The 23,551-nt window shown below is 34.9% G+C and overlaps 7 protein-coding genes across 13 annotated transcripts in view; 2 read left to right on the top strand and 5 right to left on the bottom strand.

The window, feature by feature from the left end:
- The window catches only part of LOC104740119 (PHD finger protein ALFIN-LIKE 7), a 4,566-nt gene extending 2,669 nt beyond the window's left edge, over positions 1-1,897 (bottom strand). The window contains exons 1-4 of one of the 3 annotated variants that reach the window (XM_019236213.1): positions 1,532-1,897; positions 1,266-1,298; positions 570-798; positions 62-188 (exon numbers count right to left, since the gene is read on the bottom strand). In XM_019236213.1, coding sequence (XP_019091758.1) covers positions 62-188; positions 570-798; positions 1,266-1,298; positions 1,532-1,622 — 480 coding nt within the window. In that variant the 5' untranslated portion in view covers positions 1,623-1,897. The remainder of the gene's footprint in view (positions 1-61; positions 189-569; positions 799-1,265; positions 1,299-1,531) is intronic. The other 2 variants (XM_019236212.1, XM_010460645.2) reach the window with 2 other exon arrangements.
- Positions 7,471-9,328, top strand: LOC104740120 (E3 ubiquitin-protein ligase SPL1-like). The gene is made up of 9 exons (XM_010460648.2): positions 7,471-7,588; positions 7,693-7,766; positions 7,864-7,916; positions 8,005-8,126; positions 8,272-8,367; positions 8,463-8,600; positions 8,701-8,766; positions 8,866-8,984; positions 9,068-9,328. Exons 1-9 carry the CDS (start codon positions 7,580-7,582, stop codon positions 9,243-9,245), a joined length of 855 nt encoding a protein of 284 aa, XP_010458950.1. The 5' UTR covers positions 7,471-7,579; the 3' UTR covers positions 9,246-9,328.
- LOC104743305 (phytosulfokine receptor 1-like) lies at positions 12,312-13,854 on the bottom strand. Its single transcript, XM_010464401.1, has 2 exons — positions 13,798-13,854; positions 12,312-13,580 (listed from the first exon to the last, which is right to left on the bottom strand). Exons 1-2 carry the CDS (start codon positions 13,852-13,854, stop codon positions 12,312-12,314), a joined length of 1,326 nt encoding a protein of 441 aa, XP_010462703.1.
- LOC104740122 lies at positions 14,359-16,097 on the top strand. 3 transcript variants are annotated; one of them, XR_760156.2, is made up of 8 exons: positions 14,362-14,531; positions 14,624-14,676; positions 14,765-14,887; positions 15,013-15,144; positions 15,218-15,334; positions 15,445-15,484; positions 15,648-15,757; positions 15,853-16,097. XR_760156.2 is itself a non-coding variant. In XM_010460651.2 (7 exons), the coding sequence occupies exons 3-7, from the start codon at positions 14,831-14,833 to the stop codon at positions 15,908-15,910; spliced, it is 408 nt and encodes a 135-aa protein (XP_010458953.1). In that variant the 5' UTR covers positions 14,359-14,531; positions 14,624-14,676; positions 14,765-14,830; the 3' UTR covers positions 15,911-16,097. The 3 variants fall into 3 exon arrangements, 1 of the variants encoding a protein (XP_010458953.1); XR_760155.2 differs by having other exon boundaries at positions 14,363-14,531; positions 15,445-15,510; XM_010460651.2 differs by lacking the exon at positions 15,013-15,144 and having other exon boundaries at positions 14,359-14,531; positions 15,445-15,510.
- LOC104740121 (inositol oxygenase 1) lies at positions 16,083-18,220 on the bottom strand. 2 transcript variants are annotated; one of them, XM_010460650.2, is made up of 9 exons: positions 17,932-18,220; positions 17,605-17,719; positions 17,239-17,525; positions 17,081-17,140; positions 16,956-17,008; positions 16,756-16,878; positions 16,598-16,667; positions 16,335-16,495; positions 16,083-16,221 (listed from the first exon to the last, which is right to left on the bottom strand). In XM_010460650.2, the coding sequence occupies exons 1-9, from the start codon at positions 17,966-17,968 to the stop codon at positions 16,195-16,197; spliced, it is 933 nt and encodes a 310-aa protein (XP_010458952.1). In that variant the 5' UTR covers positions 17,969-18,220; the 3' UTR covers positions 16,083-16,194. The 2 variants fall into 2 exon arrangements, with proteins under 2 accessions (XP_010458952.1, XP_010458951.1); XM_010460649.2 differs by having other exon boundaries at positions 17,605-17,725.
- LOC104740123 (protein TOM THREE HOMOLOG 1-like) lies at positions 19,112-21,823 on the bottom strand. Its single transcript, XM_010460652.2, has 11 exons — positions 21,521-21,823; positions 21,247-21,337; positions 21,107-21,159; positions 20,913-21,005; positions 20,763-20,834; positions 20,501-20,573; positions 20,363-20,408; positions 20,049-20,112; positions 19,903-19,956; positions 19,692-19,769; positions 19,112-19,552 (listed from the first exon to the last, which is right to left on the bottom strand). The coding sequence occupies exons 1-11, from the start codon at positions 21,713-21,715 to the stop codon at positions 19,460-19,462; spliced, it is 912 nt and encodes a 303-aa protein (XP_010458954.1). The 5' UTR covers positions 21,716-21,823; the 3' UTR covers positions 19,112-19,459.
- LOC104740124 (peroxidase 4) overlaps positions 22,068-23,551 on the bottom strand; it is a 3,569-nt gene continuing 2,085 nt past the window's right edge. Inside the window, exons 2-5 of one of the 2 annotated variants that reach the window (XM_010460653.1) lie at positions 23,383-23,545; positions 23,069-23,260; positions 22,710-22,878; positions 22,068-22,617 (exon numbers count right to left, since the gene is read on the bottom strand). In XM_010460653.1, coding sequence (XP_010458955.1) covers positions 22,226-22,617; positions 22,710-22,878; positions 23,069-23,260; positions 23,383-23,545 — 916 coding nt within the window. In that variant the 3' untranslated portion in view covers positions 22,068-22,225. The remainder of the gene's footprint in view (positions 22,618-22,709; positions 22,879-23,068; positions 23,261-23,382; positions 23,546-23,551) is intronic. The other variant, XM_019235851.1, reaches the window with a different exon arrangement.

Genomic DNA, 23,551 nt, shown 5'->3' on the forward strand with positions numbered 1-23,551 from the left:
AACAGAGATAGCTAGACTGTGAGGGAAAAGAAAAAAGAATGGAGTAAACAGAAGCTTCTACCTTGGCACCGCTAGATTTGCTTCTGCTACTGTTGTGGTTAGCAGATTGATCCTTGGATTGCTTTGCATTGCCAGTCACAACCTCAAAAATGGTTGGGAGATCATTTATCATCTGGAAGAGCCTCTTCCTGAGAACAATGAGGCAAGAAAAATAAACGATTTGACTCTACAAGCTCAGAGAATACAAACACTGTTCTACAAATTTGAGGAACTAGAGGCTCACATAAACATTGAATTTAATATGAATCAGTAAAATTGATTCAGCCTGGTGTGATTCACAACACTTCTGGATACACTTCTAATTACTGAAGTAAATGATTCAACTTGTACAGAGTTTTTTCACAGAACAAAATATCTTGATTTTAGAGGTGAACCAGAGATTGTAATAAGAGTTAATGAGGTGATAAATGCTAGAATGTTGCAGCTACCATAACGATCATTGTGTAACTTTACTAAACATGTGTACAAGGGAAATTAACATAGAACACTGAGCAGAGAAGGAATCTTACCTCTCATTCTTCCCAAATCCAAAACGTGCACCAAAGTAGAATGCAACAGAGATAAGCCACGAATCACTGTGAACTGCAACCAAAGATATCCAATCTTTCTCTAGCATACCATCCCTTGCGAAATTGATGCCTAAAGCTGGTTCAGGAAGCTCGGGGGGAACCTCCTCGACGGGGAGATTAACCTCCCATGTCTCATTTGGAAGTCCATAAAGACACAAGTTTTCCTTCTCTGCATTAGTAAAAAAATAATTACCCTAAGATGAGAAAGTCACACAGAAAACTAGCTCCATCATAGTTACGTATATGTTGAAACACACAAACATTTAAAGTCTCAATCTGTTACCATGAAACGAAAAAAACTGTTGAGACAGACAGACAACAACTCTGACAGGAAGGTAAAACTACTAATAGAGGAGACAACTAGACAAAGGATCAAGACAACAAATCTACTGCAGATGGGATCTAATAAGGAAGAAGATATCTAAAGTATTATAACAAAAAAAATGCATTTTCCATCACAAATTCTTCCCTAATCCAAACCCCAAAAGGAACTCTCTTGCACTTAAAAATCTTAACTTTAGTATAATAATAAAATAAAAAAACTCTAGAAAGCCAACTATAACAAGCAAGGAATCAATGCGTTACGAAGCTATACAAAGACTTAAAACATGGGTAATGAAAAGAAAAAAAACTCACCAGGGTCACACTGATGGTAAAACTTCTGAACATCTGCAAAACAAAAACATGAATCGTCAAATCCAAGCAAATTAAATTAAACCAAGAACATGAAAGGAGAACAAAGCTGAAATCTTTCTTTTGAGCTTTTTACTCAATAAACGAAGAAAACCCAATTGAAACAAACAAGCATAAAAGCTCGCAAATCTAGACAAATTAAAAAATAAAAGATTTCTCTAGAGCAGAAGGAAACAGAGTATTAGGAGAGAAAGGGATCGAGAGCTGACCAGTAGAGAGAGCCTTGATGAGACCAGCTCTACGGCCACGAAAGTCGCTAAAGACCTCTTCGACAGTGCGAGGTATAGGATGCCCTTCCATATTATTGCTTTCAAGCCAAAGACTTCAACAACAGATTAGAACGAAATCAGCCTCACACCCAACCCAAGTATCGAGATGCAGAAGAAACAAAAAGAAATTAAAAAAAAAAAAAGCCAAGATCGGCTTATTGTATACTTATGAAAAATCGTATTCGGGGAGAGTGAAAATTATAACCTTTCAGAGGAATTTATTTTGGGGAAATTGAGAAGAAGAAGAAGAAGAAGAAGAGAGAGAGAGAGAGAGCAGAGCTAAAGAAGAAGAAGAAGAAGAAGAAGAAGAAAAGAAAAGAAAAAAACCCTAAAAACGAAAAGGAAAGGAGACAAAAGACAATTTGGGGGATTGGAAGCATTGGAACAGATTAAAAGCAAACAATATTTATATTTATTATTTTTTAATTTCTTTTATTATTATTTTTAATTTCATTTTTGTCACACAATATTTATTTATCTTACGACGGAATATATATATATATGTATTTCTTTTTTTAATTGCCGTCAACATACTATGTATTTAACTATTTATCTATGAAATATATTAACTTATTTATTATACTGTTTGTTTATCATTGTTCTTAAATTACAGTATATTTAGAGACGATCAATTCAATACATAAAAAGTCTTTTCCTATATGCTATATACACTTTGTTTTGAGTCAATTATTTATTTATGTTTTTGTTGGTCTATAACTACTGAAGTATATAATCCTCATATATACTGTAAATATAATATATCTGCCATCAAAACTTAAAAGATTCAAAGATAAAGGAATAATCAAAGATAAAGACTGAGTTTAAAACAAAAATTGATCCCTTTAAAATCTTTAGTTAATGAGTTAAATCACACGAGTTAGTATAACCTCGTTAATTAATTAAATCAAGTATTTATATTAAATCATAATATGATCCGAGGTAAAAGAACTATGCAAATAATTCATTCATGCATAAGCATAAGTATGAGAGTATACATTATGATGGCATATTTTGTTCTATTTTACAGTTTTTCTTTTTGTAATCTCTATTTTACAGTATTTTAACATATCTTACGATGAATTAAAAGATTTGTTGGAAAAAATAAAGAATCTAATGAATTGATGAAGTTCATCAATGCTACTAATAATTAAGAAAAATGGAAAAAATACAAATAAAGAATTTTTATATTATTTTCTCTTTCATAATTAACTTCTTATTTCTTTATTTTTCGTTTTAAAGTGGTTGATGATTTTATTAAATTCATTTTTGGTTACATAGTACTATTTTATTAAAAATGTTTTGGTTAATTGTCATGTTAATTATACTCAAATCAAACTCTGCAAATCTCTAATATATACAACCGTAAAAAAAAACCATGTGGGTGAACTGGACATTAGTTCTCCTATATTTTTTGAATATTAGAATTTGAGGTTAAGTATAAACAAATGGACTTGACGAGTGCCGCTTTTGTGCAAACATTAATCCAAGTGTTAGTTGATTTCATTATGTATTTATTGTTATGAATGCCAAATACAAGTTCTAACATTGACAATCTTCTATAGTGTTGATGTTAATTGGAAACAACATATTAGTTGGCAAACTAATTACAATAAGGAATACAATTTTTGGATAGGTTAAGTTAAAAGTGCATGCATCATTTTTTAGATGACTTTTTACTATTATTATAATTTAATATGACATATTTAGACCATAATTATTTATATATGAAGATAAAGTCTCCAAGAGTGATCAGTTTAGCTTGATACTGGAGGTTGTGATTGAAAACTTTTTGATATGTTTGTAGTTGCGCAGCGATGGTTGTTATGTGAGACGGGTACATGGTTGTTCATGTCCTATTGGCTTTGAAACGAGCAATAAAATATTAAATAACTTGGTTTGATTTTATTTAGGGTCGGTTCTTAGCGAATGTCGATTCTAATGGTGTTTTTGCCGCACCTCGAAGAACAATGAGTTGAGGGACTCTATTTTATGCTGCCTATAAAGGTACAAATTGAATGATTTGATTTCATGTTCTATACATCTATCTACAATAGAGCTCAAGCCAATTTTAGACGCATGTATTAGGTTGTTGTGCTTTTGATTATGACTACTTTAAACTCTTAAAAACATGTAACCAGCTGGATCCTAAGAGAAGGGAGTGCAAAATCGGTTGTGGTATAGTCTTGACTAATTTAGACTAACACACAAGCCGCCACAACGAGTCATCTTCTTTTTGTCTTTTTGAAGTGAAAGCCTCCACAACCCAGATGGTCTTCATGATTTCCCCTGCCAGATTCATGTTACACTTTTGGTAAAATAACTTTTCTTTGGGTGGCGTTGGCACTTTGGGAGCAACAGTTGTGGTTAGGGGCAGGGGCGGACCTACGTTATGGATAGTGGTGCAATTGAAATACATAAATTTTTTAAACTAAAGCAAGTTATTTAAGTGGAAAGATAACTTTAAATTTGCTCAAAATTCCTTGAGGTAAAGAATTCGACTCCATTACAAGAGGAATTGCCCCCACTAATATTTTTTGCTGGGTCCGCTCCTGGTTACGGGACCATGTTTGTGTTTAGGATTGTTTTTGCGTATATATTTTACAGTCGGCCTTATATCTTTTTAATTCTAAAGTCTAAAGTTAACTCTAAAGTCTCTAAATACTCCTCGAGATGTATGTTCTTTGACTCTTAATCCCAAGTTATTCATAACAGAAATCAAAACTATTGGTAATAAAACTATCCGAACTATTTGAAAATACTCAAAATCAATGAGATATCACAAAATAGATTAATTGGTTAGTTATTCGGGTTTTCTCGAGTACTATTCATATTCAAATTCGAGTTCAAATTTTTTCGGATACCGAGTCAGCAGCTGACATACAATATTTAGTTATTAATTACCATTTTGCCTATTTGATGAGTATCCATGGATAAGCTATATTTATCATTGGAAAAATCAAAATTTTAATTCATTTTTCAAACATTTAGGTTATATAGCAACATTAGACATATGATATAATCAAATACTAGTTACATCTATTTTTAAAAATATATACGTATATGTTATATTGGATAAAATCTAAACTAATAATATGGACAATTATATTTGAGCCTTCTAAAAGCGTCGTCCATGTCCGTGTCAGCAAAATGAAAAGCTCTATGAAGATGCCACCACTTAAACAGGTATATTCTCAAATTTAATTCTCTAATTTGTGTCATCCAATGCCACGTATACAGCCATCTTAGCTTTAGATCAAAATGTTATACATTTGATAGAAAATGAAACCGTTCTCACAGAAAATTAACCTAGGGAACCCTAACTTACTGACTAATGTCGTGTCTCACGATGCCTTTCTCCCTCTACAACAACCAAATCATCAATGGCACACGTAATATATAGCCGCAATGTCTTTCCAGTTCAAACTTTTAGAGATACATCCATTTTCGGTAGGTATTCTTTATGTAGATTATGAAAATTTCAATCTCTCTGTTAAAGGTTTTCATCGTCTTTAATGGTGGTTTATATTATTACTTAAAAATCCATTTAATATATGATGAGCTATGCTGCACCGAGACGGGTACTGATACGGGATATGGGTATGGGGACGGAAACGGAAAACGGCTAAGTAAATTTTTAGGGATACGGGTACGGTAGGGATATGTCAGTTTTATAATATATAAAATATAAAAATATCCATAGATTAGTAAAATAAAATAAATAACGTCACTTATAAAGAATTTTCATGAAACAAAACATGACTATAATATATTAAATAATAATTAAAATAAGTTATTCTTTGAGAAACTCATTCCTAAAACTAAACAGAGAAGTTTATCTTCACCAAAAATAAAATAAAAACATAGAAGTTTGTGTGTTTTGGTTTTACGATGAATGACGTCAACGTTCAGTAAGAATGCAAAAAGATGAGATATATAGAGCAATGATATTTGTAAACCCTAATTAGACAATATTTAAAAGGTTAATTTTTCTTTTTTTTTATTGGAAAATGGAAGAAAAAAAGTTAAGTTTCCTATTGTACAATAGAAACGTTTCTGAAACGTTTCTGTGCCGTTTCTTTGCCGTTCTCGTACTTGAAACGTTTCCGAGACGGGAGACGTCATGGAACTGCCGTCCCCGGGCTTCATAGATCATGAGTGTCTAATGACCAAACACTCACCTTTTTGTGAATTAGTGGCTAGATACCATAAGGAAACTCTACAAGAACAAGTAAAAGACCAGAAAAATTGAAAGAAAAAAAAAAAAAGACAGAGAGAAAATGAGGAAACTGGAAAATAAAGAAAACGGGCGTCACATGCTACTGTGATGGAAGCAAAGAAGAACATATGTTGGTTTCAAATGTGTTGGTGTGAATTGTGAGTAATCATGGCGGCTTCCTTGGCACACAGTTAGTTTCATCAAGCTTTGTATGTGTTGACTAAGAAGATGATGATGAATATGAGGAAGCATTATCTGTAGAGACTTGAGAGGCTGTTCCATTTAAAGGCGTGTTTTGTTAGCTTACGATATGCTAGAAATTGTTCCTTACCCTATCATGCAAAGGTTTCTTTTTACCAGCAAAAAATAAGATTCCAAGAAAGACGATTATTGGTCATTGGTTCCTCCAGCAACTTGGACAAACTTCTAATGATTTAATTAGTTTCTTAGAGATAAATCTACATACGTTTATTAACGTCAAGACTCAAGATGTTTTTTTAACACCATATTGTCTTTTGGCTATTTTACATATAGAATATGTGCTAATTGGCAGGTAAATCATCAGCAAGCTGACATCATCAGGCTTTTACAATCTCCCGTACGTATCACTAAAGACGTATAGCTCAAGAAAACTCCAAGATAACCTGTGTTGAGTCTGATATTGTTGCCACAGTAGTAAGCAAAAATAGAGTCCACGAACTCCAACGAGCCCACTAAAGAAAACAAAGAAGACAAACTCCCCGTCTTGAAAGGAAGAAAATTCGGAAGATAAATGAAATCGGTGATCAATATCAACTAATATGATAGTCAAATTATATATACAGAGAAGTTCTATGAGAAGTTCTTTTACAAAATCTATTATATGTTGTCTAATGGATAGCCCATAAAAATATGGGCATAAGTGGGCATGGTTGTTAATGGACTGGACGTTAATAGACACAGACAACTATTTGTCCAAAATCAAATTGGACAATGTTGGACGGATCAAAATGGACGTGGACAGTATAACAAAACTAACAAAAAACAACTAAAATATTCTAAAAAAGGTAATAAGCTAATATGAAGTCATATAATCTTAGAAGAGCAAAAAATAACTAATATATTATACAAACAACTAAAATACCTCTTAGCATAAAAAACTAAAGGTTTACCGAAGTTGAAAGAAGGAAAAGAATCAAAACAAAAAAAAACCCTCTTTCAGAAAAGAATAATAATAAATAAAAGATTAAAGGAATAAATGAAATAAAGGACAAGGTTTAGATGAGAAATTTTTAATTTCATACAAATAAAAATTCAACATTTTTTTACAACATTTAGTACACATACTTTTTGGGTTAAATGTTAAAATTATAACTCACATGCTTCTGTAGCATGAATTTAGTTTTAAATAACTAAGTGAACTAATTATAAAAATACATCAATTATCAAATGATTTGGAATTTTGGAGTTCCCTCGCTCCCGTGACCGGCGCCAACATAATCTTAAGCTGTGTTCACACCTTCCTTATGTGTCCCACGTGGACCCGTGATGACGTCATCCTTCGTGCTTGGGTTTCGTTTTTTGGATTGGGCTTCATTCTGTTGGGCCTTAACCTATCACTTGTAAGTTAGTATTTCACTTCAAAACAAACTAAGTCATTTAAGAATTAAGAGAGGTTCTTCAACCCTGCTGACCTGCTCTCCTCTCCTCTCGATTTTACTCGGCGACCCATCCCTGCTCTTCTCTCTGGATTCTTATAAGCATAGACAAGTAGACAACTCCAACCTCGCTCGATGGAAAGTGTATGTTTCCCAATAACTTTGGTGTTTTTGAAGATCAATTTAGGGTTTTTTCCTTAAGATTGTATCGTTTGATGCAAACTCTTTGTTTTAAATTTGTTGTCTAGTTGTTGGTTGAAGTAGCTGTTTTTTTTTCATGCACTGGTGTAGGATATTATCTCTTCGGCCGTAAAATTAGAAGGTTAGTCTCTCATTCCCTATATCCTTGTGGATATCTGAATGTATATCCACCGCTTCATCAATCAATCAACTAATGTTGTGTGTTTGCCATGGCTCAGGAGAGCTGACTACTTGGACAATATTACCCGTGTACGCGATCTAAATCGGTTAGGTACGTTTCTATTTTTCGAATTTTGGTTATTTTTACATCTGTATTGGTTTTGGATGATACGATCCAGTTGTGTTTTTTTTTCTTTCAGATGATGAGTTGCTTGCAAAAAACACCACGAGTCTCCTTGTTGTGGTATCCGGAAGAGTTGGTTCTGCAGCGGCCCTTAACTGCAAGAATAATGGTCTCTTGGGTGTTCTTGTGAAGGAACAGGTAATAATAATATTGCTTTTGTAATGTGTTGGCCTTTGGCATCATATGTGCTTACTCTTGTGATGGTGTTATATTGCATCATGTGTGCTTACTCTTCTGATAACATATATATATATATATATATATATATATATATATACTTCAGGCCAAAGTGGATTGTAAGATCGAGTTAGAAGATGGTAGTTTGGTAAAGACGTCTCTAAACTTTCTGTTACGTCAAGAGGAGACTCCTTGGTATCTAGTAAGATAACATTCAAACCTTTATTTGCTATTTTTTTCTGCCTGCAATTTTAACCTTTCCCTTGGTTATTTACTATCTCTCTCTCTCAAATTTAGGAAGATAATACGGGTCATCAGGTGAATGTACTGGGAGTTGAAGATGCCGTTGGATTTCATGGTATTTTTAATCGGTATCCATTTGATATGCCAGCAAGTGAACTCTTCGAAGGGGTTGTTTTACCCCAAGGCACAAAGGTTTCTTTTCGTATATTCATTGTATTGTTTTTCTCTGTTATATATATATAACACATCTTTTTACTTGGATTGAAACAACAAGGTGATTGTTTTTCTTTAGGTACTTGAACATAATTGTCATGGGCGTGCTCTTAATATTGGTACTTACTTGACTTTTGTTGGCAAGGTATGGGAACCCCATGTTTCTTTTGTTTGTTTTTTTTTTTCACGGGCTGTGCAAGTCAAGTTACATCTGATTTCGTGCCTGTGTATATATATATGGTAGGCTGTAAAAGACAAAGCTGGGAATCTCGTGATTCAAGGACCCAAGGGACGATCTCTTCGGGTCTTTAAAGGAGAGGGCTCATTTGAAAGTATGGTTGATAAACTGAAGTCAAAGTCAGAGTAAGAAACACTCATTTTATAGAATATACTTAGGTGATGAATCAGATTTGCTGAAAGAATAATATTGTGTTATTTTTTTGCAGGGCTTGTATGATGATGGGGAAGATTTTTGGAATATATAAGAAAGAATTGCTAGAAGAGTTAGATAGAAGATCAAAGAAGAAGTCTAAATCATACAGCGGGACAACCCATAAGCGAGAAAAATTAGACACCAGCCCTTTGCCCGTAGGATTAGCTTGCCTTCTGGTTGAAGATTGTTGAAACGCTTGGAGTGTTGCAAAGATACAAAGGAGGAATCTTTTTAGTTTGTAACCTATCATGGATTCAGTATATAATACACTTTGTTTTGGGTCAGTTATTTTATTTATTTATGTTTTTGTTGTTCTATAAAAGTATAAAACTATAACTACTGAAGTATATAGTGTACATATAAATAATTTATCTGCCATCAAAACTCAAAAGATTCAATATTGAACAATGGAAAAATCTAAGACATTTCAACAAAAAAGGAATAATCAAAGATAAAGACTTGAGTTTTAAACAAAATGTCAAAATTGATGCCTTTACAATCTATATAGTTAATGAGTGAAATCACAGGAGTTAGTATAACCTCGTTAATTAATAAAATCAAGTATTTATATTAAAACATAATATGATTGTCCATTCTCCGACGTAAAAGAACTATGCAAAATATTCTTTCATGCATAAGCATAACTTATGATGTGTACTTTCATACTTATGCAAAATATACTTTCATACTTATGCAGCATAAAGTACACATTACGATGGCATATTTTGTTCTATTTTACAGTATTTTAAAATACACTATTACGATGAATTAAAAGATTTGTTGGGAAAATAAAGAATCTGATGAATTGATGAATTTCATCAATGCTACTAATAATTAAGAAAGATGGAAAAAATACCAAAAAAAATAATTTCTCTTTCATAATTAACTTCTTATTTCTTTTCTTTTTCTTTTTAAAAGTGGCTGATGGTTTTATTAAATTATTTTTATTGGTTATATGTAGTATTAATTTATTAAAAATGTTTTTGTTAATTGTCATGTTAATTTTATTCAAATCAAACTATGGAAAGCTCTATTATGTAGAACGCTCAACAAAAAAAACATGTGGATGAACTGATCACTTTTCCTATATTTTTTTAATATTAGAATTTGAGTTTGAGTATAAACAAATGGACTAGACTGGACTTGACGAGTGCCTCTTTTGTGCAATTTCATTAATCCAAGTGTAAGTTGCTTTTTTCATGATGTATTTGTTGTTGAATGCCAAATACAAATTCTAACATTGACAATCTTCTATACCGTTGATGTTAATTGGAATCAACATATTAGTTGGCAAACTAATTGCAATAAGGAATACGATTTTTGGATAGGTTAAGTTATAAGTACATGCATCATTTTGGGTATCTGTATTAAACGTTACTAGAATCGGGGGTGTATTAATTTAGGTTTGTGCTTTGTTAATGGTTTAATCACATTTTGATTTGGGTGGATTTTTTTCTTAATGGTTTGATATATTAATATCAGTTGTGTGTTTGGTATGGTGTAAGTGTGTAGTTAGCCTCCATATTTTGGATTTTTTTAGTTAGTTTAACTTGATTTGATTTCTATTTGGAGTGTCTTTGCATAAAGAATTGAATGAGCCCTTTCGCTTTGACGATAAAAAATTGAGCAAGGATTTTGGTGTCATTCACAGGTTTAGGTTAGTAAAAAGTGTATTTATATAAGTTGATTGTTTCTTTCTTATGCATGTTCTTTACTATGTTTTGATGCTGTAACCAGCTATTGGTCGGAACCAGATGTGATTTTTCCTCGTTCTCGATCATCTCTAACAATCGAACATTTACGTGGTGGTTATGAATTTGTGCAAATTCCATTAATCCAAATGTAAGTTTTTTTTTTTTTTGATGTAGTATATGATATTATTGGTTACCAACTATACAAGTTCTAACATTGACGATAAAAATTCTAAACAGTTGATGTTGATTGGGAACAACACTTTAGATGGTATACTAATTGAAAGAATGAAATACGATTTCTGAGATAGGATGACAATGTATACTCAGGTAAAAAAAAATGTTACAACTGAAATTATAGTATTTACTTTGCTGATGTAGTGCTCTTCTTCTATATTGCAGATCATGAACAACGACCAAACATGGCAACCCATGTTCAGCTTTGACTACAAGGTGACTGGTTTTCTGATTTTTTTATATGTTATATGCACTTTCTGTGAGGTAAACTACATAAGCCAACTTCAACTTGGAAGCAATACTCCCATTAAAGCTAGTTGTAGCATTGACAATTTTCTATATCGTAGAATTGTCATGTTATTATAATTTAATAGTTTTTATGTATCATAAAGGTTGATGTTCTTTTTATGTATCACAAATGATGTTTTTTTAAGTGTATTTAATATATTGTTATTTTTAAAATCAAACAACTAATTAGTGGTTTTACTTTTATAATAATAATTAAATATAGATATACATTTGAATGACAAATGTAAAAAAAGAATGAGTAAATAAGTATTAAAAGAAATATAAAACAAAAATAATTAATAATAATATAATATTTATTATTTTTTAAAATCTTGGTGAAAATCCTAAATCATCTATTATGATACAATGAGAGTAGCATACTAATTATTAACATAAATTTATGGGTCACATAAATTTATTGATTAATATGCATGCAAGTATTTTGCCAATAACATTTTGCACAAATTTTAATTCGCATTTTGTCAACTTTCTTTTCGACACTCTATTTATCCGTTACCAATAGTGAACTTATTTTACTCACGGCCGGTTTTCTAATATTCTAGTGATATATGGTTTACAATTTTGGCATTTGTTTGAGATTGCAATTTACTTATCATGTCCCCAAGACATTTGCAATTTACTTATCATGTCCCCAAGACATTAACGCATTATCAAGCCCACAGCCTTCGGTGTGTATCCCATACTTGGTGTTGTAACTCAGGTTTATCATAGTCGTGATTCTTCTTAAAGTACTACATCAAGAAACCCGCAATGAAATCAGCTTTCAGATGTTACAAAACTCGAAACAACATTTCAAACTAAATATTAAGGATCTATATATTATATACCTTGTGGTGAACAATAGATTCATCAAACGAAAGCGTTAGTAGACATCGAGCTCTGTCGCTATAATAAAAAAATAAAAAAAGAGAAACCCAAAAGTCACTCCATATGAAAACTTTAAGGCAAAGTCACCATCACTATTGGTTCATGATCTGAGGTTGTGGTACGTATGTAACATGAACCTTGATGCCGTGAAAATTAAAAGCTGAACAGCTTGTGGCGAAAAGCAAAAACAACCAAGGATAAACCAAACCCAAGAGCCACTCCATATGAAAAATGTAAGGCAAAGTCACTATCACTGTCACTCTCGCTGGTTCTTGGTAGCTTCTTGCCTGGTGCCTCTAGTTGACATTGAAGCACGTAATCACCACATAGATGGTTTCCCTCGAAACTTGAGATAGGAAATGTAAGAAATTGACCACCAGAAGGGATTTTCCCTGAGAGACTATTGTTAGCGACACTGAACTTGGACAGTAATGTCAGTTTCTCCAGAGATTTCGGGATTGAACCAGTAATACGGTTATTGGACAAATCAAGAACCACTAGGCTTGTCATTTCCGAAAGCGAGCTAGGGATCGGTCCCGATAATCTGTTGGCATTCAGATTAAATACATAAAGCTGCTTCAAGTTTCCAAACTCCTGCCATATGGGTCCAGAAAGATTGTTTTGGCTGAGTTCAAGCGTTGGAGGGGACAAGAACATCTGTTTATACTGCATGTATGTGAAATCTAGAGATGGGTATTGGAATGAGACATCTTCAGTTGTGAGCCTCTGGAGCCTGGTTAAGCTTTTTGGGATCTTTCCTGTGAATGAGTTATTCGACAAATCCAAGTAGAAAAGGTCGGTGAAACCATCAAACCAATTCGGGATAGCTCCAGTTAAATGGTTGCATGATAGATCCAACACATGTAGATGGGTGCTCGTACTCAACCATCTTGGGATTTGACCGGTAAGCCTACAGTTTGGAATAGCAAGTACCACCAGGTTCTCGAAATGAAGACTCAGGTCACCAGGTAACATCTCTCCATGAAAATTCAAGGTGAGAATCAGATTCGTCAGGTTCTTGCAGTGCTGAAGGACGTGAAGTGTCGATGAAATGTTAACAAGGCTGCAATTTGAAAGCGAGAAATAAGAAAGGCTTTGAAACTCCTTGAAGCTCTCAGGCACCTGGCCGCGGAAGGGGTTCTGGGAAAGATCAACGTTCCTCAGGTTTCTGCAAGCCGGTAGATTTTCAGGCAAAGAGCCATTGAATCTATTGGATCCCAGATCAAGTAAGGTCAAGTTAGTCATCACAGAACAATTTAGACGCAAAGGACCACTCAATGAATTGTTCCCCAAGTTAAGCAAGTTCAAAGTCTGTGAATTTGCCAACGACTTGGGGATTCCTCCTGTGAATCTATTAGAGCGAGCCATGAGAGACTTGAGCTTGAGCAATTCGTTGAACACTTCAGGGAGTTCACCAGGAGTCTATTCCAAGAGACATCGAGATTGAGCAAGGCTAGAGAGGTTAGCAAGTGCAGGACTGAGCAAACCAGAGAGATTGTTCTGATACCATGTTAGAATATTGAGAGGAAGAAGAAAAGAAAGTAAGAGACTTTGTCTCTTCTCTTTTTGAGAAGACAAAGAAGGAAAACTTAAATTTTTGTTTACATGAAACTTGTTACATTTTTGTTTTACAACACACCACAGTTATATATAAGTCGTACGGTCGTAACCGTTGGTAACTTGTCACAACCGACATGTCGAACATATCTAATAACAACCGAATGTCTACACTATTCTTCAGTAATTAGAGACACATTAATTCATTTAATTATAGAACTCCATTAATAAGACCAAACTCAATTACAAACTAACAGAAACAGCTTAGCAGCTCTAGGACAAGAGCAACGAGCAGCATCACCCACCGATGATGGTAGTAAAGACCCATGTCGGAAAACAGGAAGAGAGAAAGTGAATCTAATCTCCAAAAAAATCGCAACTTTTTTTAACTCTGTATACCTCGGTCCCGGACTCGGAGGAGCAGTTACAGCAGACACATGACATGAAGATGAAGCGAACGAGAGAAAGAAAAGGTCATCATAGTTGACCGTTGATTCTCATGTCCTTCTCGCGTTGTCTGACTATTAAGCGAACAGAGATTAATTAAAAACAACCTTTTCAAATTTATTGGGTTTTTATTTATTTAAAAAAATATATTTATTATGTTTATTTTTTTAATAATCCAGGATATATTTCCAGACCTATGTGGGAACAGAGACTAATCCCCTAGGGCCCGAGACTTTTTTTACTGATTTGTTTTGTGTGAAAGAATTATCAAATTCGAAGACTCAGATTTTGGATTTAAAAAAGTAGAAACGATGTTTGCGCTGCTGGTGGTGCCGCTTTCCTTTACTTAAGGAGTTCGGACTGTAAAAGGTTACGACTTTGCTCAATTTTTTTATTTACAGTATTTGTTTTTTTTTTCCCGTAATTTATAAGATTATTCTTCTCTGGACGACCAACAACAGTCAAGCTCAGATTCTGAACAGAACTGTCCGCGTGAAAGAGCTTCAAGAGTTGGGTAGGGTTTTGAGATTTTTTTTTTTTTAGCTTTCAAAATCCAAGAATCGAAAAAAACCTATGAATTGGATTTTTTTTTTTTTTTGTAGGGGAATTGATTGGTAACAGCGATATATCGAGTCTCCTTGTCGCTGTATCTGGAAAAGTCGGATCTAATGAAGCTTTCATGTGTAAACGCAGTGGCGTTTTGGCTGTTTCTCTCACTGAAAAAGGTTTTTTTTTTTTTGGATTCTTTCTTGTATCTTCTTTACATCTCTCTCTCTCTCTCTGCTTTGAAATTATAATATTAATAGAGAGAGTCAGAAAGATTTGTTGTTTGTTGTTACTCTCTCATTAGGCCGAACTTGTTGTTAAAACGGAGTCTTCCAAATAAGCTGGTTTATTGAAAACGGAGTTTAAAGAGGCTGGTTTATTGAATACGGAGTCCGAAGAGATTCTACTAAGCCAGAAAACTGTCCCTTGGTTTCTGGTAATATATTTAATGTTTCTTTGTTAGAAAACTTTTACTCTGCCTGATTGTTTTGCTATCCTATCTCTTATAGGAAGACGATACTGGCCGGGTTAATGTAGTTGGATTTTATGGTACTTTTAAAAGAAATGTGTTTGATGAACCTTTGAATGAACTTTACGAAAGGGTGCTTCGTCGCAAAGAAGTCAAGGTATAAAGCAATTCGTCTTTCGCTAGCTTATTCCAACAACACCTCTGGTTGAAGCAATGATATGATATGTTGTGTTTTTTCTTTTTTCTTCTTCTTTCTTAATTTTGTAGATTGTTAAACACACTTGCTCTGAGGAATTTCTTGAGATCGGTACGCCTTTGAGTATTATCGCTAAGGTTATATAAGCCCAATCGTTGTTTTTTTTTCTTTTTTCTTTTTCTTTTGTTTCTTGTCTACCATTTGTTCATGATTCACTTTCATTGACAGATTAGAAAATATACATTCTGATTGTTTTTCTTCTTTGTACTAAAAGGCTTACAGAGGCAGAGATGGGACTCCCACAATCCACGCACTACCCTCTCTAGTCTTCAATGGACGTAAAGAACTCAAGGAATTGATTGGTACTATGGAATCAGATTCAGTGTAAGAAACATCTCATGTAGTTTCTTTTTAATTGGCAAGTGAGAGAAGTCATATTGTTATTTTCTAAGAGAAGTTTTTGCCGTCTCATTTTGCAGGTCTTATTGGAGTTGCTCCATTTGGTTGACAGCTTGGGGTATGGTTTTCTCGCTGTAGGCCTTTTTGCAGGATGACCACGCTTTAGAATAGCGTTTTCAGTTTTAATTTTGCTTTTGGGATTCTTCTGGTTTTAAACTCATCCCCTGTCATATCTACTAGTCACTGACTTTATAATGTGTATTTTATCAACCGGAATGCACATCTCTAAAACACCCGTTGCAAATGGAACTTAGCTCAAACGAAACAACAACACTCTGTTTTATTCTTCAAGGCATGTCCATTATTGCCTTTAGGTTTACAGTTACATTCAATTTTATTAGACAACTTTCTACTTCTGAGTTTCACCACTTCAACTTTGCCGGAAAATACTGCAAACAACAGAAGGCGATAGATTTAGCCGGTTAGGAACAAGAAAAACTGAAGTTTGCATCTAGATTTGACCATATCAAATGTGAAGATACAATTGTACATATATATATACCTTGTTGATCAGAGAGAGATAATATGGTTTCACTTCATCCACGTTTACACGAACTTTGCTTTTGCTGTAGAGATCATACTTGTTGAACACTTTCAGCCACTTCATGTTCTCTGTGTCTTCATCGTTCATCAAATGCTTGTATGCTTCTGATTTGTGAAGAGCTGCAAAACCATATAACATGAAGAAACCCGGTGACTTTTATAGTCATGACTCATCTATATCACCCCGTAGATGTGAGTAAATGGGAATGTGTTTCAAGATACCGTAGAAAGAATGGTATCTGATGATGAAAAGACCGGCTGATGGTAATGTAGTTTGATTCTCTTTTGCAACCTGTGAGATTCAGCTTTTATAGTCAAATAGAGATTCTTACATGTCCGGTATAAGTCGAAAACAAATGTTGAGATTATAATTTACTTACGAGATACATATAATCATCATGTCCCCAAGACATTAACACATTATCAAGCCCACAGCCTTCAGTGTATATCCCGTACTTGGTGTTGTAACTCGGGTTATCATAGTCTTGATTCTCCTTGAAGTACTACATCAATAAACCCGCAATGAAATCAACTTTCAGATGTTTTAAAACTCAAAACAATGTTAAAGTATCTTATATACCTTGTGGTGAACAATAGATTCATCAAACGCACATCCCACCGGATATGTATCACCTGTAAAAGAGATATTAGTCATTCGAGAAAGAATAGAAGAAAACGATCCTCACCAAACACAACAAAACTCACCAACAACAGCCCACTGAGGAAGCTCACCAAATGAAGAGTGAAGAAGAACTTTTCCAAGATCTGAATTCACACAATACACACCAATACAAAAAAAATCATTAAACAGGTAAACCATCTGTTAATGCGATCGAAACGAATCATCAAATAGAATTTAGTACCATGGATAAGACCGGTCAGATGGAGCCAGTCTTCATCAGGGTAATCTTTTCTGATGGCTTCAGCTGTCTGAAGCAAATGCTCAATCTGAGGTTCGTCCAAATCAGGATCACTCTCGTCGATGAACTCATTCAGAAGCTCACAGCATTCCCAAATGCTCATCTCGGTTCGGTTTAGCTTCCCGTATTCGTCCCTCATCTTCCTCACGAAATCAACTGTTTGGCCAATGTGATTTACCCTGTAAAATTCCTCAACACCTCTTCTCCTCTCACTCTCAACATCATAATCCCTTTCATATGAAAACATCGAATAAAGTTTCGATTTTGCAATCTCTCTGGTGTGAATATGACTCGAAAAAAGATATTTACCTGAAGGTGTGACCAAAGGAGTTGGTGTGAGGAGCCTCAAAACCTGCATCTAACACCAACTCTGTTTCTTGTTCCTCTTTGGTAATCCCCTGATTCTTCTCTCCAATCTCATCTCCTGCATCTATTCAATGATCATAATCAAAGTTTTCCGAATTCAGTCCGACAAACCCACAAAATAAAAACTGAAACTGAATCCAAAACTCATGAGATCATCCATGATATGCGAATCTAATGACCAGATCATTTCAAAACAGAACATGGACCCAATTTAAAAACTTGAAGAAAGCCCTACACTAAAACTCAGAAGAAGATAAATGAGTAACGAACCGTTCTGATCTGAGTGGCGATCGAAGATAATCGTCATGGAGAATCACAGATCCAGAAAATCAAAGCAGCTAGGGTTTGTTGTGGGAGGAGAAAGGAAGATATATGTTGACTTATACATATATAGGTGAAAAGCGAGTCCTCAAGTGAAAATAATGGAAGAAGTGAGTCCTTGGCCATTATTTTTCAGAAGCAGGACTCTCAAAGTAGTGTCCTTGAATGGCAAAATATTCAAAAGTTTGTCCTACTTTACTGGATTTAGGGTTCATGCAGAGAAAAACATAAAAGAACAAAGAAACAGCTGTTATAGTTTGAGATGAGTTTAGACTTTAGACAACGACTTGGCGCGTCATTATGTTTTTAAAAATGTTATCTTGCGCACGTGTCAAGCTTTTGAATCCACTAACACACACACAAAGGAAGAAAAAATGAATTTTCTTTTTTCTGATCACTTTTATATTTTAGTGTAAAAACACAAACGTAACTGATCCAAAATCTATAACAAGACATAAATCACTCAATATAGTCAAAGATAAATTTAAATGTGATTCTGTAATCTCGTATCGGTCAAATGATAAAACAGACGTAGAAGAAGAAAAACAAGCTTTAAAGTTGGAAAAGGTTACGATTTTTAATATATTTTCTTGTAAAAGGATTTAATAAAATAGTTATAGTACGTTACTCGTGTGAAGAACATGAGCCGTCAGAAAAATCACAAAAGAAGAAGATTCACGTAACTTAAGGTGAAAGGTTTGTTTTCCTTCTCTTATCCTCACCGTTTGTTTATTTCCTCGATAAACGAATTATTCTGACTCTGACTCCGCTGGATCGGTGGTTTTTGCTTTTTAATTGATACACCAGTGGTGTGCTTTGGACGACCAAAGAGGAAGACATCTTTCTTATCCTACAATTTTTCGTACGTTCTTTGCTGGTTTTAAAATTCACTATTTTTGCCGATTGCGTCTTTGTCTCTCTCTCTCTCTCACAATTCATATGACAACAAACTGATCTAAATACACATTCTGCAAAATTTATTTACAGTTGAACAACATTTTGTACTTGGAAAGACAAGAACACCATTATTAGTACTTGGAAAATTTCACCTAACTTTCAGTAGACAAAAGTGGGAAAAGACAGTAGAATTAAAACCAACCAGTCAAAACTACTTCGATTGGAAATTTGAAATGACAAGTCAAGGTCCATATATCACCAAACTACCTTGAAACTGTATAAACAAGAGAGACTATTACTTACTAATCAACCACATCGAATTAGTTAGAAAGAAATCACAACCACATTGTTCTGCAACCCCCTTACAATGTACATATTTTTCTATTAAAGGAACAAGAACCCCTCTGTTTACCGGTACCTACACGATATTAACTTCCGGTTTAAACCCAAAAAAGAAAAAAGAAAAACAGATCATCTTTCGACCCTTCTTCTTCAGCTGTTTCTTAAATTTTTCTTTGTTATTGTATCATCCAGTAAAAAGGTACCGTAGTTACCTCAGTGTTTCGATTGTCAAACATTTTCAGTGGATTGGACTGTACTGTGTGATACCGCGTTTTGGTGGAAGCTTTCTTAGGATAAAGAGGACCAGAGACGAAGGTAATATCTCCACCAACTGTAAGTTAACACGACACACACTTTTGCTTAGACATTTTCAAAAGATTTTCACATTTAGAGTGTAAGATCCACGTAGTGTGTATATATATATATATGCATATCTATGGGATCTCAATAGGTGTATAGAGAGAGCTTACCAGATAGTATATGAAGTTTAGGATTGGGTGATCTAAGACATCGAGATCTGCTGCATCGTCAAACGCATCAAAGCACATCTAGACCATTAAAAGATGATGAAATTAAATTTCTGGTTAGCTTTCGTTTCGGGGATTGACCACTAACAAAGAGAACTCAACCAACAAGACACAGTCTATTCATATCAATTAGTATGATGAGTATATCTTTTACCATGATGCATCTGATGAGGAAACATGTAAAGCATATGCTTGTTACGTATCCAACCTGCAATTCGAATAACAACATAAAAAGGGGTTTAAAATCCAAGAATGGAAATAGAAGATCGGGGTAACTTTGGTTTAAAATCCAATGTTCACCTCTTGTAGCTTCTTGCGCCGCCCTTTAGATTCTACTGGAAATCGTTGAAGCATCAGGAAGAGCCTGCAAAGAAATAGTCACAAAATAGGATAAACCAAGGCAACTTCATAATAATTTTGTTTTCATAACAGTAGTGGTATATAGATAAAGCCTGATGGCACTAAAAGGATCAAGTCTAGCCAGCCAGCCATCAGAGGAGGGCAGGAATCCTAGTTTACACAATGATGACAACAACTCATTTGTGGCAGCAAGTAACAAGCATGTAAACTGAGCTACCATCATGGTGTAGCATATGCAGTGGCAACACACTTACCTTCCTCCATATAGTAAAAAGCCAAGTGCCGCGAACAATGAGACACCTGCAATATACATTCACAAGAGATGAGCCACAGAGCACGTAAAACGAATATAATCAATACACGTACAAGATGAATTATGCTTCAAGCTATACCTGCAAAGAACATCTTAGAAATGATTACCATAAGGTGAACAGGCTTCCACCACAATACCAACCAAAGAGCAATCTGGAATTAATAAATTCACATGAAAGATTAAAGCTGAGGAAGCCCACATCAATCAGACACAGATGGAGAGCAAGGAATTGTAATAACAAGCTCAGGCCCACAGACCACCAAGTTCAAGGTTAACTCTAAGACTTTGCAAATCTCTCAGATATTAGTTACTAGAAAGGCCAAATAGAAAGTTAGTTTCACCTGAATTACGTATACAACTGCATTAATTGTGAAGAAACTTGGCCTCAGTCCATCAGTTGATACAGCACGTGCCTGTCGGGATGGAGTTAACATCAACAACAATGTACCAGAAACAAATTTTTAAAGAATATACAGAACATATTGTTTCACCTGGTAGTAAATTTCTGCCCAAAAGAGGACCAGAAGCGCATATGTAGTGAAGAAAGCAAGGCTTGGAATGTCAAGCAACATGTGTTGCAGAATCTACAAGAAAAATCAAGAAAAACTTGCAAGTTTAGAAATTTCACAAAGACCACCATCAATCAATGAGGTTAAATCACAATGACACAATGGAGACACCAAACCTCTGGCTGCATATTCTGTGCATCTCGTCGGAAGACAAAAACTAGAGCTCGAACTACAAGGAAGAAGACGAAGCAATCAACAAAAAAGATACACAGATAAACTAAAAAAAAAAAGTAACAAGAGAGACAAGAAAACACACCTCCGTTCACCAGGAAATTGAGAAAATGAAAGACCTTTTGTGTCGTCCAGCCATATTCAGGAACCCTCAATTGTATTCTTACCAATTGAACCTAGAACCAAAAAAAAAATGGAAACTTTCAATCAATTTTAGGGCTTTTCTTAACCAGCCCGCAACACATTCAACCTTGAAATCCCTAATCTTTTCAATTTTCAGATTAACCCATTTCCCCAAATTCCAATCTCAAACCAAACATTTCAAAAAAAAAAACGAGAAGAGGACAAAGTAACGGTACCACAGCAATGACGGAAACAATCCCATAAAGAACAGCGAGGATATGAAAGATACGATCTTGCCACACCGGAGATTCGTTCACATCCGACCACCAATTCGTAGCCTCCTTTAGATTAAGCGCTACGATTGCTGCCGCCGAAGAAGACGACAAAATCCCCGACGAAGATGACATCATTCCCAAGCCGCCGCTTCTCATCTCCGGCAAATAAAAAACAAACACACACAATACTGCAGATTCCTTGTAAATTGAGAACTCCACGATAAGAGAATCGATCGTGGTATTTATAGTATTACCCGAAATAAGATTTTAAGGACTGTGACAGGGGAATACAGAGAATGACGTGGAAGAAATTGAAGAGGAGATTGAAAAGTAACCGGAAATAACCGGTGATTCTCTCCGTTGGGAGAAACTTGTGGTGACCGACACGCGACGTTGTTATTATAGCTCCACGTGTATGCATAATGTGGATAATGTAACTTTTCAGAGATTGTGACTAACGTTTTTTAACCATGACCAAAAAGGTCCAAAACTAATAACGATTGGGACCTTATTATTATTTCAATTTCAAATAACAAACGAATTATTTCAGAAATTAGTTACGCACAATTACCACAATAATGAATCAAATGGGATATACATGTAATATAATTTGAATTTTAATGGTCTCGAAACTTTTTTCGGAGAAGACTAGTAATAGTAACTCTTTTAATTAACAGCAGAGCAGATCCTTCGGATTTGTCCATCTGAGCCGGTGAGTGTCTGAATATCTCCCATCTTGATCATTGCAGCTGCGAAGTCAGACGCGAATCTAGATGGGTTTCTGCTGTACTCCGTCACGATACTGTCTGTTGAAGCTCCGGTTCCGAACAATACCTGATCGCTTGTCAAAAGTCCTTTCTTTTGCATCAAGTTTCTGTAGTAGTTATTGTCAAACGAATTTGGTGTCACTTGATCTAGTGGTGCTAGAGTCGTATCTCCACCGTTTGCTGGACAGCGACGCTTACGTGTGCTGGAGAATCCTACGTCAATGTCACTAGAGTTGTCGTAAAGCCTATCCCTGAACGTGGAGCATTGAGCCTGCCCTAAGGTGTGAGCTCCTGCAAAATAGGGTTTACGTGTGTCACAAGAAAGGTCTTAAATGTTAAGAAATTAGTGACTAATAAAAGTGTGATTTTCTAGGGTGACTGACCTGAAAGAGCGACGAGGTCTCTCGTGTTGAGTCCTTTTCGAAGAAAGAGATCAGAGAGTGTGTCGAGGCTTGCACTGAAGCTGGGGAGATCGCCGCTGTCTGCAATAGCTCTAAACGCGGCGGTGGAATCTCTCCGACCAACCTTCACTGCGTACCTTGGACCTCCGACCTATTGATGATACCAAAATTTACATATTTAAGAATTAATAATTAGAACTAAGATAAAACGATATATTGTCGTAACAAGAAAAAATACTATATTTCTTACAAAAATTTGTAAAAAAATAGTAGTTTTATTAATATGATGTTATGTTTGAAGATATATGTATGTAATGATGGATGGAGAGAGGGAGACTAACGTATTCAGAAGCGTCTCTGGCAGCAACGGCAATAATATCAGCGCAAGAAACTACGCCGGGACAGACACTCTCCACAGCGGATTTGGCTTGATCGATAACTTCGAATCCTCTTGCCGATTGAAAATTTGCTAGTGAATCTCTTTCACTCTCCATAGTAGGAGTTGCCACGAGCATGATCGATGCATCACAACCCTACAAAAAAAAAAAAAATTAAACCAGAACATAATTTTTAGAGCGGTATTGTATGTATACACATGTTGGAGCAACTTGAAAAAAAAAACACATGTTGGAGCAAATGTTAATTAATTACATACGTTAACGAAGCAGTCGTGGAAATGGAGACGGATGAGAGACGCAGCCATCCTACGTTCACGGCTGATTGCGGTTCGGATTGATGATCGGATGGTTGAGAGAGCGTTTGGACAAGTTTGGTCGTAGAAAGTAGGAGAAAGTTGTGCTTGACAGAAACAAGACAAACTCAAC

This window comes from Camelina sativa, chromosome 14, assembly GCF_000633955.1.
Source record: "Camelina sativa cultivar DH55 chromosome 14, Cs, whole genome shotgun sequence".
In the NCBI taxonomy this organism is placed as follows: domain Eukaryota; kingdom Viridiplantae; phylum Streptophyta; class Magnoliopsida; order Brassicales; family Brassicaceae; genus Camelina; species Camelina sativa.